This window comes from Misgurnus anguillicaudatus, chromosome 20, assembly GCF_027580225.2.
Source record: "Misgurnus anguillicaudatus chromosome 20, ASM2758022v2, whole genome shotgun sequence".
In the NCBI taxonomy this organism is placed as follows: Eukaryota; Metazoa; Chordata; class Actinopteri; order Cypriniformes; family Cobitidae; genus Misgurnus; species Misgurnus anguillicaudatus.
In genome coordinates this window covers 38,802,464-38,820,451 of record NC_073356.2, presented here as the reverse complement: position 1 = coordinate 38,820,451, position 17,988 = coordinate 38,802,464, and the positions used below count along the sequence as shown (strand labels likewise).

Below are 17,988 nucleotides of genomic sequence, written 5' to 3'. Positions count from 1 at the left end.
ACTATTTGGTTAGTTAAACACTCTTCAGATAGTTAAACACTCTTCGGTTAGTTAAACACTCTTCAGATAGTTAAACACTCTTCGGTTAGTTAAACACTCTTCAGTTGGTCAAACACTTTTCAGTTAGTTAAACATTTGGTTATGCACTTTATTTAGTTCAACAATTGGTTACACTTTTCAGGTAGTTTCTCCACATAAAGAAAGATTTTACTGCCACAAATGAAAACTGACAGGTTCTGTACAGGGATGGGCTGATAAATCGTGCGATTGTGCTTGCTATACAATATTTAGCCATTAGCATATTTATATTGCTGTTCTTCAAACCTTTTCAGGTATTTTCACAATAATAAAGAATATTTATAATGATTATGTTTGACGAGTGTTCAAATGCATGTTATAAACGACTCAAACTTATAGTGATTTTAGATTGATAAGGACTTCCTACTAATTAAAGAGCCGTAGTACATGAAAAAGTTGTGTTAACTAAGGTGTGGAAATCCTGGCTTGTCCATTTTTTTGTCCGGACATGTCAGGCTTAGCATGCACCTCCGCATCCAAAAATAATTTACCTGAACACACATTACCTATTTTTTACTATCTCCGCTGGCAAAAGTGCTGACACAAATAAATTTGGGCAACACTGTGAGATGTCATGTACAAACAGAATTATTATTACTGTCTTCATTATTACACTTCATTCACAATATGTGTGTGTGTGTGTGTGTGTGTCAGGTTCATCCGTTGCTGATGAGTGATCATCATCCTGTCAATCACCGACACAAACTGCTGCGGAGGACTGTCAGTGTACCAGCAGATACCAGACCACACCCTGAGACAGGTAAACTCACACGCACACCCCCCCCCCACACACACACATACACACAGACACTGAGACATTTTATATGTTTACATCGCAGCAATGTACTAAAAAATGTACTTAAATTTTTTAAGTTAAAATTATCTCCGTTCACAAGGATCCATGAAAATGATTTTAAAGTTGTATTGTACACACAAGTCCAGTGATGTCACACACTGTCTTAACAAGTAATACACATGCAAGACAAGACATCCGCGATTTCATATATCTGCGTTTTTGCAGTGTAGTTATCCAAACTTTTGAAACTTGTTTTTAACTGGTAAGCGAGCTCTGTATTATGTTCAGTTTCTCATTAATCACTCACTAGTTCTTCTGGATTTTGAGTAATGAATTACAGACTACTGCCTCCTGCTGGTACAGAACGTTATCTCATCTCACACAGGTGTGGAAGAGATGTCAGTCAGGTGCTGACTGTTAGCTTGGTGTGTCAATCCAACTTTAAACCAAGACGCAGCCAACACACACACACACACACACACACACACACACACAGGCTGTCTAAAATGGCTCCCTATACCCTTAAATAGTGCACTGTTTGAGGGGGCAGCCATTTCTAGTGGTGTCCAAAATTATAATGGACATTATCGAGTGCACTTATTCAATCCCATCATGCAACGCAATGATGAGTACAATGTACACTCAATGGCTAGCCGCTACAACCCTTCGCAGTAATGTGTGTGCCAAATGAACTCCTGCTTCTCGACACAAGATGGCACCCAAAGCGCTTTCATTTAACTAACTAAAGTAGGGATTATATGGGTATAGGGCGCTATTTCGGAAACAACTATAGTTGATGTAAGCCGACCTTGAAGTCTGCTTTCACTGGTGCTACGTTGTTGGCATCAGTTTGGTTTCTACTCTCTTAGATTGCTTTGATGTTGTTTCACATAATAAAGAATCAGCAGTGTGAGCAGTATCAGATATGAAATGTTTATCTTCACTTTCCATATAAAAATTGTAATTCCAGTAGTTGCAATATTAATATTTTTTCCAAATCAAGCATGTGGTTCAATTTAAGGTTTGTAGAAGCAGTTCAGTGGCATTTGCGAAAACCTTTATTATAACGTTTGATCAGTGTTAGATACAGTTGACTATACAGCATTTATATTCACATGAGTGCATATTTACACATAAACATATGCACAACTCTCACATACACAATGATACAGTAAGATTATCACTAAAACACACACACAGACACACACACTTTACTGTTCCTCCGGTAACCATGACAATAATTACAGATGGTCGTGTGTTAAGCTATAGCTCAGGGGAACACGAGCACTTTGGCCCACCATCTCTCTCTCTCTCTCTTTATTATATTTTCTTTTGCTTTACTTTCATTCTTATGTAATGCTCAGGATCGTCGTCCATAATTTCAAGGTTTTTGTTGTCATGGAAACTGTAAGTCGTTGTCTCCCCCCGTGTGTCGTTTGGATTGTTCTGTGTAAGGTTGTGCAGCAATGCTGTGGACTGAACTATTATTCTGAGTGGGTTTGTGACCCGTGTGTGTGCATTTGAGAACTTTCTGTGTATTTCTACATTATAGTTTTACAACATTTAAGCACATGCAAGTTTTTATTAATATGATGCAAATAAGCTTGATGTTTTTTTCTACATCATTGTTCTTCTGTTTGTAGCTCATTTAAATAAAAATGTAATGTTTGTGTGGGATTGTGGGAGGTATTTTGTGTGTGTGTTCGAGAGAGGTGTGTGTGTTCGTGAAAGTGAAGTGTGTAAAAGAGAGGTGTGTGTGTTCCTGGAAGTGTTGTGTATGTGTGTGTGTTCGTGTATATGAGAAGTGTGTGGTGTTCCTGAAAGTGATGTGTGTGTTCGTGTAAGTTAGGTGTGTGTAGTAAAAGATTTCTGTGCTTGACTCTGTCAGACGCGCACAGGAGAGCTGCGTGATTTTTGTCAGTGTGTGAGATGAAGATGAGGAAGATGATGTGGATGCGCGCGCGGTCCACCCACGCAGGATTGCTCTTGACTCGCGCGCCGCGCGTCTGATTCTCGCGCTGAACTGTACATTAATATTTGCGGATGATGAAGATGCGCGAGTAACAGGATGATGAAGACCGAGCCCACAGTCATGAGAAATCCGCCACGCGCGCGTCCGTCTCATTCACCGCGCAGCGAACGATGAGCGCCGGCGGGAATCTGCGCGTTACCCTGGAAACGGCAGCGGAGCGCCGGAGACTCGAGCGAGCACGGGCCGAGCGGAGGGACTCGTCAGGCGGATTAAAGAGAGCCGAGCGGCCGCTGGAGGATGCGTTTATTTCGCGTTTATTGCCTTCATTATGTGAGAAATATTGATGATATTTTGAAATAAATCAGTTATGAAGATGAGCGGCATCGCGTCACACGCGCTTACGTTATGGAATAAGAGACAGCATGCAGTGATTTTCCCGCAGAACTGATCTGGGAACAGCGAGCAGGAGACGCACAGCTGATGGAGAGTTTGAGGCACTTTAATCTCACTGAAGATTTTACATGCAAGTTTCGTCCGTGAACAGACACGCGCATAGAGACAGACAGGTAGAGAGAGAGAGACACGCGCAGGCCTCACGCCTCCTGTCTCTCTGCTGCGGTAAGTGACAGACTGATCTCTCTCTCTCTCTCTCTCTCTCTCTCTCTCTCTCTCTCTCTCTGTGTTCCAGTGAATTTTTACCTTCCAGGTGAGCCCTCCCCAGCCAGTCAGAAAATTGTCCCTCAGATTTTCAGAATTGAATTTAATGCGACAAAAACTTCATTTGGAAAATAATAATTGAAGTAAATAATATAAAATTTGTCTTTAACTATTTGTGTTATTGTTAAAATGTGTTATTGTTTTGTGCATTGTGTTTGTTTGTGTGTATAGCTTTAGATAAACTATGGCTGCGTCCAAAACTCTAAAATGTTCCCTTTAGAGGCAGCATTCCAAGGCAGGAAGGAATCAAGGCACGTCCCAATTCAATGTTAGATTTACTTCCTGTTTCCTGAGACGACTTCATGGTCCTGTCCCACAATTCTATACATGGGTGTACATTGTGAAGGTGATTTAGAACAAATAAAATGGCGGCCAAGAAGCAGCTGTATCACAAACTTAGTGTAAATAAAGTTATGTTTTTACTTTTTATGATTGCTTTTCAATTGCATTTCTTATTGAATTTTTAGCTGGAAATTAGTATAGTAGTTTTCAAATATGGGATTAGTTATCACAAAGGCGCTCTCTGTTTAAATTTTAAACTGAATTCCATTACACTTCCTACGAAGGCTCTCCAAATGCGTTTTTTTAAGTCAGTGAGGCAACAAATCAGCTGCTTAAGTTTTTTGACGCAGCCTAATTATATTTCAGTGTTTCACCCCACGGGTGTCAGTGATGCCCCTACAGGATAGAGGGACTTACTGCTGCTCTACCTGAAGAACTAAAACTTCAGACAGCGGCTCTGTCTGAATCTTAAATGCTTTCTGGTTTCCTCGCTTCACTGTCGTCCTCCAGCCTGTGAGCCGGAAACCGATCGTGCTCAGCCATGATGTAGGACCTCTCAGTTCTTTAATTGCATGGTTTACAAAAGAGGATCGGGGAGTGAAGAGTCATAAGTTAGAATACAAGTATCATGCAGAATACATTTCTGAGTTCAGGATTATATGGGCGGGGCTAAAAAGGTGACTCAATGATGCACCAGAGCCACCACACATGGCCCCACCCCTAACACAATCACCAGCATCCATTCAGATTGTAGCTGTATTTGAAAGTTGAGAGAGATGGCAGATGTCCCGCCAGTGGGCGTGGTTTCAGGGCCAACAGTGGACACGCCCCCAGCGCTTGAGAGTAGAAAATCCTGCCTATTTGGATACCTTATTTTATATATTTATGACTAAGGGGAGGAAGATGCAAGAAAAGCACCCACTGTATCCCACAATACAGTGTGTTCCACCTGATCATCTGTTTCCAGTACAGCTGAATTCATTCGATATTTACTTGAACAGACACTTTTACACACAGTCTTGAATCCACAACATTTAGAGAGTTTTTGTGTTTGTTAACATGCTATGTAGCGTTATATGCTAACATTGTGAGCTGGTGAAGTTAGAGAGATTCTGCAGTGTTTGGCACGTGTTGACTGTGGGTGGACGTCACATATATCTGCAGGACACATTTAAAGGTAAAGTGTGTAATTTATGTGCCACCAGCACTGAATGTGTTTGTTTGCACAGATGGCAGATAGATGGAAGTGATTGAAGCTTTTCATTACTTTTGCAGGGCTGTTTTGTGTTGTTTAGTAACACATTTTGTCTTTAAATATGGTTAAATGTGTTGCTTCGACATTGGCATGCGGTTGATTACCTTCTGAATATCAAATACTCAAATATTATGTACTTGTGTATTCAGAGACAGACCCACCCACATCAACCCTTGTGTTTATATATCTATGAGCTGTACTGTAACACATCTCAACACAGTCTCTCTTAACAGTCTATTATATGAAGTATGGATTTGATCTGATGTCATCCAGCAGAGACCCATACAGATGTTTGATGTATTATTCATTTCTGATCTTTACTGAGTGTAGATCAGTTCATCGGCTGACAGTCACGTTTTCTTCTCTGTAGTGATATTTGTCCTGTTTAAACAGGAAGAACTACTCAAGATGAAATAACATTAAAGCCACCGCATCGCCATATTGTTACAAACAATAAGTTGAATTAATAGAGTATTATGTGTTTTTAATTAGAAAACATTGACTAACCAGTCACTGGTTTTATATCTAAAGGTTTATTGTCTTAAGTCTTATTATAAGCATGTAAGGGGCCAGTCACACCAAAAGCGCTTTAAACGCTTGCAAACGCAAGGCGCGACGCACTACCTTTTTTAAAAAAAGAGCTGTGCGACGCAGCTTTTCATATTGCTAAGCAACCACCCAGTCAGCTGTCTTGTCAATCAAATATTGAAGCGTGAGCGCTCTTTTGCTGTTAACTGTCATATATTAGCTGAAACTTTAAAAAGAGGACGCTTGCTCTGACCTTGTTTGAGGGTGAGAGGTGCACAAACACGCAGGAGAGAGTGAGCGAGTGGAGTCCGGTTCTTCAAAGCAACTGTAAACTTCCCTCACCACAACGTAAGGCCCGCCTCTCCCCTCATTCGATTGGACAATGGAAAGACGCGAATGACGTCGGGCGCTTCTCCGCTCTCAGCGCTCCTTCAAAAACGCGTGCGCGGCAGGCGGCAAAAAACCGCAAGGCGCTCGGCGCTCATAAACAGCGCACAAACGCGCCCTGCCCATAGAATATCATTCAAAAAAGGCGCCTGCAACTGCCATAAACGCTTTTGGTGTGACTGACCTTTAAGTGATGATTTATTTATTTAAAGGAGACATTTCACAAGACTTTTTTAAGATGTAAAATAAATCTTTGGTGTCCCCAGAGTGTGTATGTGAAGTTTTAGCTCAAAATATCTTATAGATAATTATTGTAGCATAGTAAAATTCACACTTTGTAGGTGTGAGCAATAATGTATCATTTTTGTGCGTGTCCCTTTAAATGCAAATTAGTTGATCTCTGCACTAAAGAATAGTGCAGGTTAAGGGGTGGTATTATCCACTTTTGACATCATAAGGGGAGCCAAATTTCAATTAGCTATTTTTTTCACATGCTTGCAGAGAATGGTTTACCAAAACTAAGTTACAGGGTTGATCTTTATTACATTGTCTAGGTTGATAGAAGCACTGGGGACCCAATTATAGCACTTAAAAAAGTCAGATTTTCATGATATGTCCTCTTTAAATTATGAATTTTAACTGCTTATTAAACAGTGAGTGAGATATTACACATTCATCTTTATTATGGTAGTGAACATATCAGACAAGATACCTCATGTGGTCATTCTGAAACATAAATAAAGATTTGTGATTTAAAGTCACCATGAAACTGAATTTGCGTGTAACGGCTTCTTAAATGGGTAAAAATGTAGGATGGGACTTGATTTTGTCCATTGAGAACTGATTGGATTGTTGGAAGTTGGGCCATGTTGCTAATTGCCGCAAAGGCAGAAACAAATCTCCAATGCCACCTTTCCACCAAAGCAACCTGATGCTGGTTCAGAGCTATAGTGCTGTATATGTCTCATCTTTCCCAGCAATGTTAGCACGGCAGCACCAAACACACCAACAATGTTGGATGTTGCATTATTATTAATGGTCAATGGTTTTGAGTACCTACATTGGCATCTAAATGCGAATCCAACGTGTACGTGCAGCTCGAGGTAATATATAGATATATAAACAGAGGTTGCAACCCAGAAAAACAGTACAAGCTTAACATATTTTATCATTTAAACAGAACAACATTAGCCTTAGCATGTAGCTACCCCCCAGTATCGTGTCACAGTAACCCCGCCCCCAGCCCCTGATGCAATTGGTTCTTAATTCTAGACCAACAATGTTTTGGTGCTTCTTAAGAAGCAATTTTCCTTGTTCAGAGCCGGTGCTTTGGATGTCAAACAAGAAAGAATGGATTTGAAATTAGGTTTTGGCTCTAAACAAGAGCTCAAACCGCCTTGGTGGAAAAGCGGCACAATAGCTTTACAACTTTTAGGATATTTTCACATGTGAGTTTTCCTTCTTTGGAACCTTGTGCGTTTTCTCCCTTGGTTTGATTCGTTTAGTGGGTGTGCACACCAAGGTGCTTACGCCGGCTTATGTTTTTAATTGTTTCCAATAGAAGCATGGCATTTTTCAAAAAAGCCAGCGCTGAGAGTTAAAAAATATTAAAGTACGGGTGAAACGCTCAGCTCATCAGTGGCTGTTTCTCAATTCGTTCCCTAGCTCCCGAGGTCATGAATCAGTATATCGTGTATGGGGGTTATTCATCAACAACCAGCGAAACCCACAACTCTCTGACTTCATTTTGAAACGCTTGATAAAGTATATTATTACACTTTCATTGTTCTCTTACATATCCGTGCATAAATTTGGAGAAATATAACATTTATTAAGTAAATTGTAGTCCCTTACTGTCTAGCAATGTGTGATTTTATTAAAACTGAAACAGTCGTTTGTCTGTATAAAAGTTCTGTTCCTTTTTATAAAGTTTATTGAGTTGGCTCACCTGATTTTTGGTTGGAGAGCTTTAGAAAAGGTCACGTGATTTCCAGTAACGGGACATAGGGACAATCAATGCTCACTGTTTTTTGCGTTGCATTGTGGGAATTTTTAGGAAAGTAATGTTTCAGTGGACTAGAAGGATTTTGCGATTGAGACAGCCCCTAAAATGTCTGACTCCCTGATCAGTGCCCAGTCTACTGAAAAAGGGAGCTGATTGAGACACAGCCAGTGTCACTTCTGACTTGGCTGTCCAATCACAGTGGAGGAGAGGCGGGATAAACATCACAACAACCTACCGGCACATCGTTCAACAACTGATAAACAAAGCAGAAGTATCACAGCAACCAAAGTGATCAACTGAAAAAAAGCTAGTAGTTTTGGCGTTTTCAGCCACGTTTAAAAGCTTTGGTGTGCAGACCTCCTTTGGTGGGCAGATGTGAACACAGCAGTCGCGCTCGATCCGCACCAAAACAACATTTGAGCCCGCATAGACGAGGTGCTCTCGACCTGATTGCAAACAAAGTCTGGAGCGGTTCACTGTAAATTTGAAAACAATTCAACACAACGGACCAATGAACAGGCTGTCTTATTGCTTTATTAACCATGAACATACATGATAGCTCTTTAGTGATGAATTCTGTTAAGCACGTCAACGCCATTCAAAGCCAAAACGCAACTGTTCCTTATAGTCTCTAATCGCTCTTCTCCGTAATAGTGAGTATGTTGTCCTAAGTTTTGATTCCTGCTCAAAATAATGAAATTATATAAACTCAGTTAAAGGCGCTCTAAGCGAATCTGTGCGACGTCACTTTTTGTTGATGTTTGAACTGTTTCCAAACAAACAGTGTAGCTAACTCCTCCCTCTCCTTTCCGTGCTTTCATGAACGCGCCTAACCCCCACCCCCAAATCCTTCTTGTTGTTTATTGGCTGGAACACTTTGTTATGTTTCGTGGTGCTAGGTTTGGCCACTGTGTTGTTATTGCCGTTTGTGGAGGCTGGGCTGTCTACAGAGATCGCGGTTTTTTACAGTTTGATCAGCGGTCAGGTAGCAAGCAGATAGTGAGGTGATGTTTGCTGTATGTAACAAAAAATTGTTGTGGTCTAAAACGCATGAATTTAACGAAAAAGCCACACAATAATTTTGCTGTCCATCCTGATGGATAACTTTGAGGGGAATCAAGGAAAATAAACCGATGCACTCTGACCAATTAAAGAAGAGTTTACTCACACGTGACTTATATGAACAAAGTCTGGTTCATTTGAAAATATTGCCTTGTGAATGCGAAGCAAACTAAGATGATTTTGCAACATTTTAGCCATTTAAACCCGGTTTCTAAACAAAGCAATGGATCTACAGGTCAGCTTTACCTTTGTCTTTAAAACACATTCACCTTTTATTTATCACTTGCCTGAAAACGATATTAAAATGACAGATGACATCTAAAGTAGCAATGAATTTAAATACAAATGTCTTAAAACTGATACGCTGGCTACGTCTGAAATCTAAGGCATTTGACTTCGGAGGCATGAAGGCAGCTCTAGGAATCACATTCAGACAGCCTTCATAGGCAGCTTAATGGAAAGCAATATTTTAGAGATTTTGGGTTAATCAGTGACATCTATTAGTTGTGCAGATATCAATATGGCTGTAAAAAGACCTTCAAGTGGCTTCATGGCCTGTTGTTAGTTTAGTGTTCTGTGTGTCATTTATATAGACATCAGTGTGTTTTATATCCAAGAGTGGAGTTATAAACTTGTAAGACATTGTACACCAGCATATAAATAACCAGACATGCATTAAAATCCACAAAACTTGTATTTTGTGTGGTGTTTTTCATTCAGATATGTTTTTAGATTTAAGTACACAGATATGTGGAGGTTTTCTCTCTTTTATTATTCTGATACCCGTGAGCTGCAGCTCAAACCCACCCACACTGAGACCCTTCCTCAACTCTACATCTATATCTGAATGTGTGTGTGTGTGTGTGTGTGTGTGTGTGTGTGTGTGTGTGTGTGTGTGTGTGTGTGTGTATGCGTGCGTGATGCTTTCAGCTATTTCCACCCACACACACACACACACTTCAACCTGACATTGCATTAACATCTAGAATTGCGTTGCGTTGTGTGTGTGTTACATGTATGATCTAAACACATTTGATTATACGTGTAATTTACAATCTGAACAGCTCAGAGGTTTTTATGATGAATTAATGGGTTTCTTTGTCACCATGTGTGTAATTGTGTTTTTGCAGTGTTGTGTGCTGAGGTCTGTGTATCATTTTAGCTTAAATGGAGGCAGTTTCCATGACGACCAAACAAAGACAACCTTAAATTCTGAGAAAAACTTAATAAGAAACGGAGAGAACTGTGAGATAAATGCATGTTATCTGTGTTTCATCTGTCAAATATCACTATTACGAAACAAACCAAACATTAACATTCACCAAACATTAACCTTTAGCATTAACTCGTCCTGTTTGCTTTACAGAGTCATGAATGATCATCAGATTTCAGATGTGCTGCTGCTGCATGACTTTTAAAGAAATCTCATAAACTTACATTAAGTGAGAAGAGCAGAATTTATGTGGAAATTTGTGGTGCATTATCATGAAGATAATTTAACAAATTGGCTTTTATTTCTTAAAAGTGGACATATCATGAAAAACTGACTTTTTCCATGTTTAAGTGCTATAATTGGGTCCCCAGTGCAGATCAAACCAGTAACTTAGTTTTGGTAAACCATTCTCTGTAAGCATGTGAAAAAATAGCTCATTGAAATGTGTCTCCCCTTGTGATGTCAGAAGGGGATCTTATTATTATAATACCGCCCCTTAATCTGCACTATCCAACCACACTATCCGACCACAACACTGCCATTTAGTGCAGAGATCAGCTCATTTGCATTTAAAGGACACACACAAAAAGTGCCCTTTAATGCAGATTACAGTATATTGTCCTTATTAATATTAATAATTAATTCCACGGTGTGATACAAATCACGATACAGGGGTTGCGATGCTGTGTTGCAATACTGTGAAGCGGGACGATATATTGGGTTGTTTTCTATTTTGGGAAGATAATATGATATTATTTGAGGAAAGCTGCCATTGGCTATGTTTCCATCGTCATATTTTTATGCACATTTTGGAGGATAAAAAACTGAATGGAAACTGCAAGATGTGCATAAATTCTAAAAATGCACATAAAAATTGTAAATAAGTCAGATAAATTTTGTTTGTAATGTAAATGATACATGAGTTTGGCTATACATAAAGAATTTGCAATATTACCATGAACAGAAGTGTGAAAAGCTTAGAGAAATTAAAGCGGACATTTTTTCTGTGTTTTTGAGGCTATGACTGTGTTTACAGTGCGCAATATAACATGTGTTCATGTTTCGTGTGTAAAAAACAAGGTATTTTTCACACAATTGACTTATCTGTATAGCTCTGTCCTAAAAACGGGTTGATGTCTTCCTTGTTCTATGAAGTCCCTCCTTCAGAAATACTTAAAGGGGACATATTATGAGATTTTTTTTAAGATGTAAACTAAGTCTAAAATAGGTCTGAGCAAAAGTGTGCCGTTTTGGGTGTGTCATTTAAAATGCAAATGAGCGGATGAAGTGCAACCACTGATCACAATGATGGTGGTTTGTTGCAATTGAAGCTCAATTGTGCTGTGAAATATTTTATCTCTCTCTTTCTCTCCATACTAAATGGTTGTGCTGTGGTTGGATAGTGCAGATAAAGGGGGCGGTATTACCTTATTCTGACATCACAATAAGGGCCAAATTGCAATGACCTATTTTTTCACATGCTTGCAGAGAATGGTTTACCAGGACTGAGTTGTTGGGTTGATCTTTTTAACATTTTCTGGGTTGATGGAGGCACTGGGGACACGGTTGTGGCACTTGAACATGGAAAGAGTCAGATTTTCATGGTATGTCCCCTTTAAGTTCTGATTGTGTAGCTGGTTTAGTGTGTTGTGATTGTGTAGCTGGTTTAGTATGTCGTGATTGTGTAGCTGGTTTAGTGTATTGTGATTGTGTAGCTGGTTTAGTGTATTGTGATTGTGTAGCTGGTTTAGTGTGTTGTGATTGTGTAGCTGGTTTAGTGTGTCGTGATTGTGTAGCTGGTTTAGTGTGTCATAATTGTGTAGCTGGTTTAGTGTGTTGTGATTGTGTAGCTGGTTTAGTGTATTGTGATTGTGTAGCTGGTTTAGTGTATTGTGATTGTGTAGCTGGTTTAGTGTGTTGTGATTGTGTAGCTGGTTTAGTGTGTCGTGATTGTGTAGCTGGTTTAGTGTGTTGTGATTGTGTAGCTGGTTTAGTGTGTTGTGATTGTGTAGCTGGTTTAGGGTGTTGTGATTGTGTAGATGGTTTAGTGTGCCATGATTGTGTAGCTGGTTTAGTGTGTCGTGATTGTGTAACTGGTTCAGTGTGTCTTGATTGTGTAGCTGGTTTAGTTTATTGTGATTGTGTAGCTGGTTCAGTGTGTTGTGATTGTGTAGCTGATTTAGTGTGCCATGATTGTGTTGCTGGTTTAGTGTGCGTGACTCGTGATTGTGTAGCCGGTTTAGTGATTATGTAGCTGGTTTAGTGTGTCGTGATAGCTGGTTTAGTGCGTTGTGATTGTGTAGCTGGTTTAGTGTGTTGTGTTGAGTGCGTTCTCTATAGTCCTTGTAAAGTGAATTCTTTTAAAGAAAATATATTGCTTGGCATTGAACTTTGACCTTTATCATTTTATTTATGCTCTAACCTTACACACCAACTAAAGTTTGGTAAATGGGTTTATGAAAATCGACCACTTTAAGTGCACCCCAGCATCACACATCTTCAAAATTAAAACAGTGACATCTTTAAGATTGTTTCAATGCCATTACAAGTAAAGCTAAGCATTTAATGTTCCTCTGTTTAGTGTTCTCCGTTTTAGTGTTTTTCTGTTCGGTGTTCCCCTCCGTTTATTGTTCTTCTGTTCGGTGTTCCCCTCTGTTTATTGTTCTTCTGTTCGGTGTTCCCCTCCGTTTATTGTTCTTCTGTTCGGTGTTCCCCTCCGTTTATTGCTCTTCTGTTCCGTGTTCCCCTCCGTTTATTGTTCTTCTGTTCCGTGTTCCCCTCCGTTTATTGTTCTTCTGTTCGGTGTTCCCCTCCGTTTATTGTTCTTCTTTTCGGTGTTCCCCTCCGTTTATTTTACTTCTGTTCGGTGTTCCCCTCCGTTTATTGTTCTTCTTTTCGGTGTTCCCCTCCGTTTATTGCTCTTCTGTTCCGTGTTCCCCTCCGTTTATTGTACTTCTGTTCGGTGTTCCCCTCCGTTTATTGTTCTTCTGTTCGGTGTTCCCCTCCATTTATTGTTCTTCTTTTCAGTGTTCCCCTCCGTTTATTGTGTTCGGTGTTCCTCTCCGTTTATTGTTCTTCTGTTCGGTGTTCCCCTCCGTTTATTGTTCTTCTGTTCGGTGTTCCCCTCCGTTTTAATGTTCTTCTGTTCGCTGTTCCACTCCGTTTATTGTACTTCTGTTCGGTGTTCCCCTCCGTTTTAATGTTCTGCTGTTCGGTGTTCCCCTCCGTTTTAATGTTCTTCTGTTCGGTGTTCCCCTCTGTTTTAATGTTCTGCTGTTCGGTGTTCCCCTCCGTTTTAATGTTCTTCTGTTCGGTGTTCCACTCCGTTTATTGTTCTTCTGTTCGGTGTTCCTCTCCGTTTATTGTTCTTCTGTTCAGTGTTCCTCTCCGTTTATTGTTCTTCTGTTCGGTGTTCCCCTCCGATTATTGTTCTTCTGTTCGGTGTTCCTCTCCGTTTATTGTTCTTCTGTTCGGTGTTCCTCTCCGTTTATTGTTCTTCTGTTCGGTGTTCCTCTCCGTTTATTGTTCTTCTGTTTGGTGTTCCCCTCTGTTTTAATGTTCTTCTGTTCGGTGTTCCCCTCCGTTTATTGTACTTCTGTTCGGTGTTCCTCTCCGTTGAATGTTCTTCTGTTCGGTGTACTGTGATGTATTAAATAAAACTGTTGGTTTAATATAGTTTAAGTAGTTTTCTCTGTTTCATGTTTCATCAATGATTGTTACCACACGTGTGACTGATCAGATGATTTTATGTGTCACAGACCAAACAGATCAGTATTTCTATGTTTATGTCTGTATGTTTCCTAAAAATGTTTTGACTCTTGTATTTTTATTTTTAAAATCATAATACTGAAAAGATTCATTGTGTACCTGAAGAGAGAGAGAGATGTATGTAGGGTACATGTATGGAGGCAGTGTGTGTATTTATAGCAGCAGAAATGTACTTTCTACAAAGGTTTGGTGTCCTGAGGGATGAATCACCATTAAAACAAGACAAACACTGACAACAACCCACAGAGACGCAGTCGAGTGTATGTTTGTGTGTGTCCTGCATTCCTCTACACTCTGAGCCAATAATTATTCATATCTCTCTCCCTCTCTCTTTCTTTCTCTCTCTCTCTCTCTCTCTCTCTCTCTCTCTCTCTCTCTCTCTCTCTCTCTGATGTGTTTTAGAGCACGCTCGTGCTCGCAGGAAGAGCTTTGCCACATCGCGGCAGAGAAGCATGGAAACTCCGCCCACTGCACCTGCCCAGCCATTCCGACAGCCTGTAAGTCCTGACACACCTGACACAATGCAGACGCTTGCTTTCTTTCTTAAGTGCAGATGAAATTAGAGCAATGACTTCTCCTGTATGTCAAGTACTTTCTGGACCTCCTTTTTAATATGAGCTTTTGCAAGAGTTGGCTGTGAAGTATATTGAGTCATTTAATTTTAGCTCATGTTAACATGATGTGAGGGCTGTGGGTAAACACATCTGCTATCATGAACGACGCCTCAGAGCGCTGATAAACGCTTGTGCTCTGTGATAACTGTCCATGTATCCCAGTTTATATCCACCCTAAGTAGTATGCAGGATTAGAAAATGTTCCTCTTTAAACAGCACGTGACGCATGGCCTGTGTGAAGTGTGTAGTTTTTGGATCTGGGTGCCGTGCAAAAGTAAGCTATGAAAGAGAGAGAGAGAGAATAACTTATAACTTCAATAAGGTTTAGTCTATATTTGTATTATGCATTAAAAACTATGCAGTATTATTTTACATTTTATTTACTCAGTTTCTTTACTTAAAAACTACTGACCAACCTGAAAAAACCCTACCATGAAAAGCGCGTATTAATTTCATCTGTATGTTTGTTTTTATTGTATGTATTTGCGCTCACACTTTACCCTGGATGTCGTAGGGAGGTTTTGAGAAGTAGAGAGAGGATTTATTTATTTTGACTAGTTTATAAAAATGCAAATGTTAAACTGAGAAGTTTGAACTTCACTGAAATAAATCCCACTCAACCCTAGTCGTTAGGGAGATTATATCAGAACTAATGTCAATCCAAACCCATGTGACTGTCTGTATATGTTCTGTGGAGCACACGTGATGTCATAAAAATGATTAATTTGACTCATTTAAATGTTAAAGAAATGCACCTCTTACATCATAACTCATGACTTTAGGTTTAAGATATATCACAAGACTTACAAATAACCTTCCAACTGAAGTGTAATAGTAAAAATATTATAAATGATCAATTGTAATTCATTCTTCAGATTTGATCTGCCTGTGTCCCACCAAAGAAAGAAAATCACACGGGTTTGAAACAAGAAGCATGACAGGATTTAGATTTTTTTTTTTTTGATTTGCAGACTTTAAATGTAGTTTATTGATTTAATGTCATTTTTCAGACCCATATCAAATTTTAAAGGTGGCTAAATTATTTAACTAAAACAAAAAATGAAGCTGTACACACAGATGTTTAGTTGTTCAGTGCCATCTGCTGGAGACACACGTGTTTCACTGTAACATCAGGGTTATTCAGTTAGTTTTTATCACGGGACAAATTTTAAAAACAACACAAAGCAATGCGCCACTGATCACAATGTTTGCTCTTCTATTGCTTTCTGATGCTGCAGTTTTTCATCTCCACACTCAACATTTAATAGTGATTTAACAAAACTCACTGTTTAGATCATATTTCTTCAAGTGCATAATTTTTCCGATCAGAAAATGTATGGGTGGTACAAATAAAAGTTTACTTTCAAGTTCTTTGTAAGTTTGTAGGCTACACATTGTGAACAGTCATTAATGAAATAAGAACAATGTCTTCATTGTAATATAATGAGTATTTTTCAAGGCTACAGAAGTGATTATCTCTTTGTTTTCTGTTGTTTGATAAACATTAATGACACAGAACGCAGGTTCACAGTACTGTCACTTTAAGAACGACTTCTCCACTGAGCTTCGAAAAAATCTGATTTCTTTCTCTAAAATAATAAAATAATTGCTTTTACAAGAAAACTTGCCACCATTTTTTTTTGTCACAAATATTTTTGTTTGGCCAAAGCATCATTTGATCATTAAATGTGAAGTTAATTATTACAGGCAAGAGGAGTACACGCTGATCTGTCTCCAAACTAAACACTGTGTGGTGATAAAAAGGGTGTAAAAAGAGTTGATATCTATTGTAATAATTACGATATCTATTAACGTAATTATTAACATTAACTTTACGTTCGATGTTTGCAGAAATAATCAGAATCAATGAATTACGCTAAGCTATGCTAAAAGTGGTACCGCCAGACCCTGCTGAAAAAACAGCACCACCACCAGCTAAACCAGCATAGACCAGCATAATTACCATGCTGGTTTGATGCTGTTTTTTTCAGCAGGGGAGCCGGAGATCGGCTGAATGGATTTCAAAAGTGTAAAAATCAAATGTTTAACTCTAGGGGAGCCTCTAAAATGAGTATATTTTAAAAAAAGTGGAGTGTCCCTTCTAAAGTTTTATCGTTGGATTTATTGTCATAACAATCATTGATGATATTTGAGTTTAGCGGGCCAATTTTTTTTCTTGTGGGCCGCCTATTGAGGAACCCTGACTTACATCAAAGTAAAACATGAATCTTCTGTGTGTGTTTAGAGTTTTCTAAGTCGCCGTCTAAAAGGATCAATTAAAAGAGCAAAAAGTCAACCCAAACTTGACCGGACTGGAAGCTTTCGACACATGATTCTCCCACGATTCCGCAGTGCTGACCAGGAGAGGTACACACACACACACACACACACACACACACACACACACACACACACACACACACACACACACACACACACATTCTGGTTTCCATGTTTTGTGGGGACATTCCATAGACGTAATGCATTTTATACTGTACAAACTGTATATTCTATTCCCCTTACCTACCCCATTCCCTAACCCCAACCATCACAGAAACACTTCTACTACTTCACATTTTCAAGAAACATCATTCTGTTTGATTTATAAGCTTGTTTCCTCATGGTCAAAAATACTGGTATTCCTATTTTTGTGTGGACAATTGGTCCCCACAACATGATAATTACCAGGTACACACACAAACACACACATATATATACTCTCTCTCTCTCTTTTACACACACACAAACACACACTCAGTGGTTTAAATCAGTATTTGTGCTGCAGTAAATGTGACTCATTCTGCTATTATTCTGTTGTGACTCAGAGAGAGAGAGAAAGAGCCGTATAGCACATATAGAAATACTTGATCTGTCTCTCTCTATCTATCTGTCTGTCTGTGTGTGTGTATGTGTGCAGGACGCGTCTCATGCAGAGTTTTAAAGAGTCTCACTCTCACGAGTCTCTGCTCTCTCCGAGCAGTGCAGCAGAGGCTCTGGACCTCACGCTGGACGAGGATGCCATCATTAAACCCGTCCACTCCAGTATACTCGGTCAGGAGTACTGTTTCGAGGTTTGTGTGTGTGTGTTTATGCTGCCCACTGAACTACCCTCAATATATGTTTAGATGAACCTGATCTCACTTTAAATATAGCCATAGGAATGATGTCAATAAAGAAATGAATGTATTGTGCTGTACCTTGCCAATCGTAACATTAAGTGTCAACTCACATCTGATTATAATCCTGTTTAATATTTAGGTGTGATCTGAAACATTAACATATTCATATTACTGCATTTATTGTACGTTTGT

General features: G+C 39.3%; 1 protein-coding gene across 3 annotated transcripts in view; it reads left to right on the top strand.

Moving 5' to 3' along the window:
- The window catches only part of syngap1a (synaptic Ras GTPase activating protein 1a), a 44,879-nt gene that overhangs the window by 11,615 nt on the left and 15,276 nt on the right, over positions 1-17,988 (top strand). For 2 of the 3 annotated variants that reach the window (XM_055219809.2, XM_055219811.2), the window contains exons 3-6: positions 733-838; positions 14,466-14,560; positions 16,923-17,044; positions 17,595-17,748. In XM_055219809.2, the coding sequence (XP_055075784.2) occupies positions 733-838; positions 14,466-14,560; positions 16,923-17,044; positions 17,595-17,748 (477 nt within the window). Of the gene's footprint in view, positions 1-732; positions 839-2,729; positions 3,465-14,465; positions 14,561-16,922; positions 17,045-17,594; positions 17,749-17,988 lie in introns of those variants that run through there. The other variant, XM_055219810.2, reaches the window with a different exon arrangement.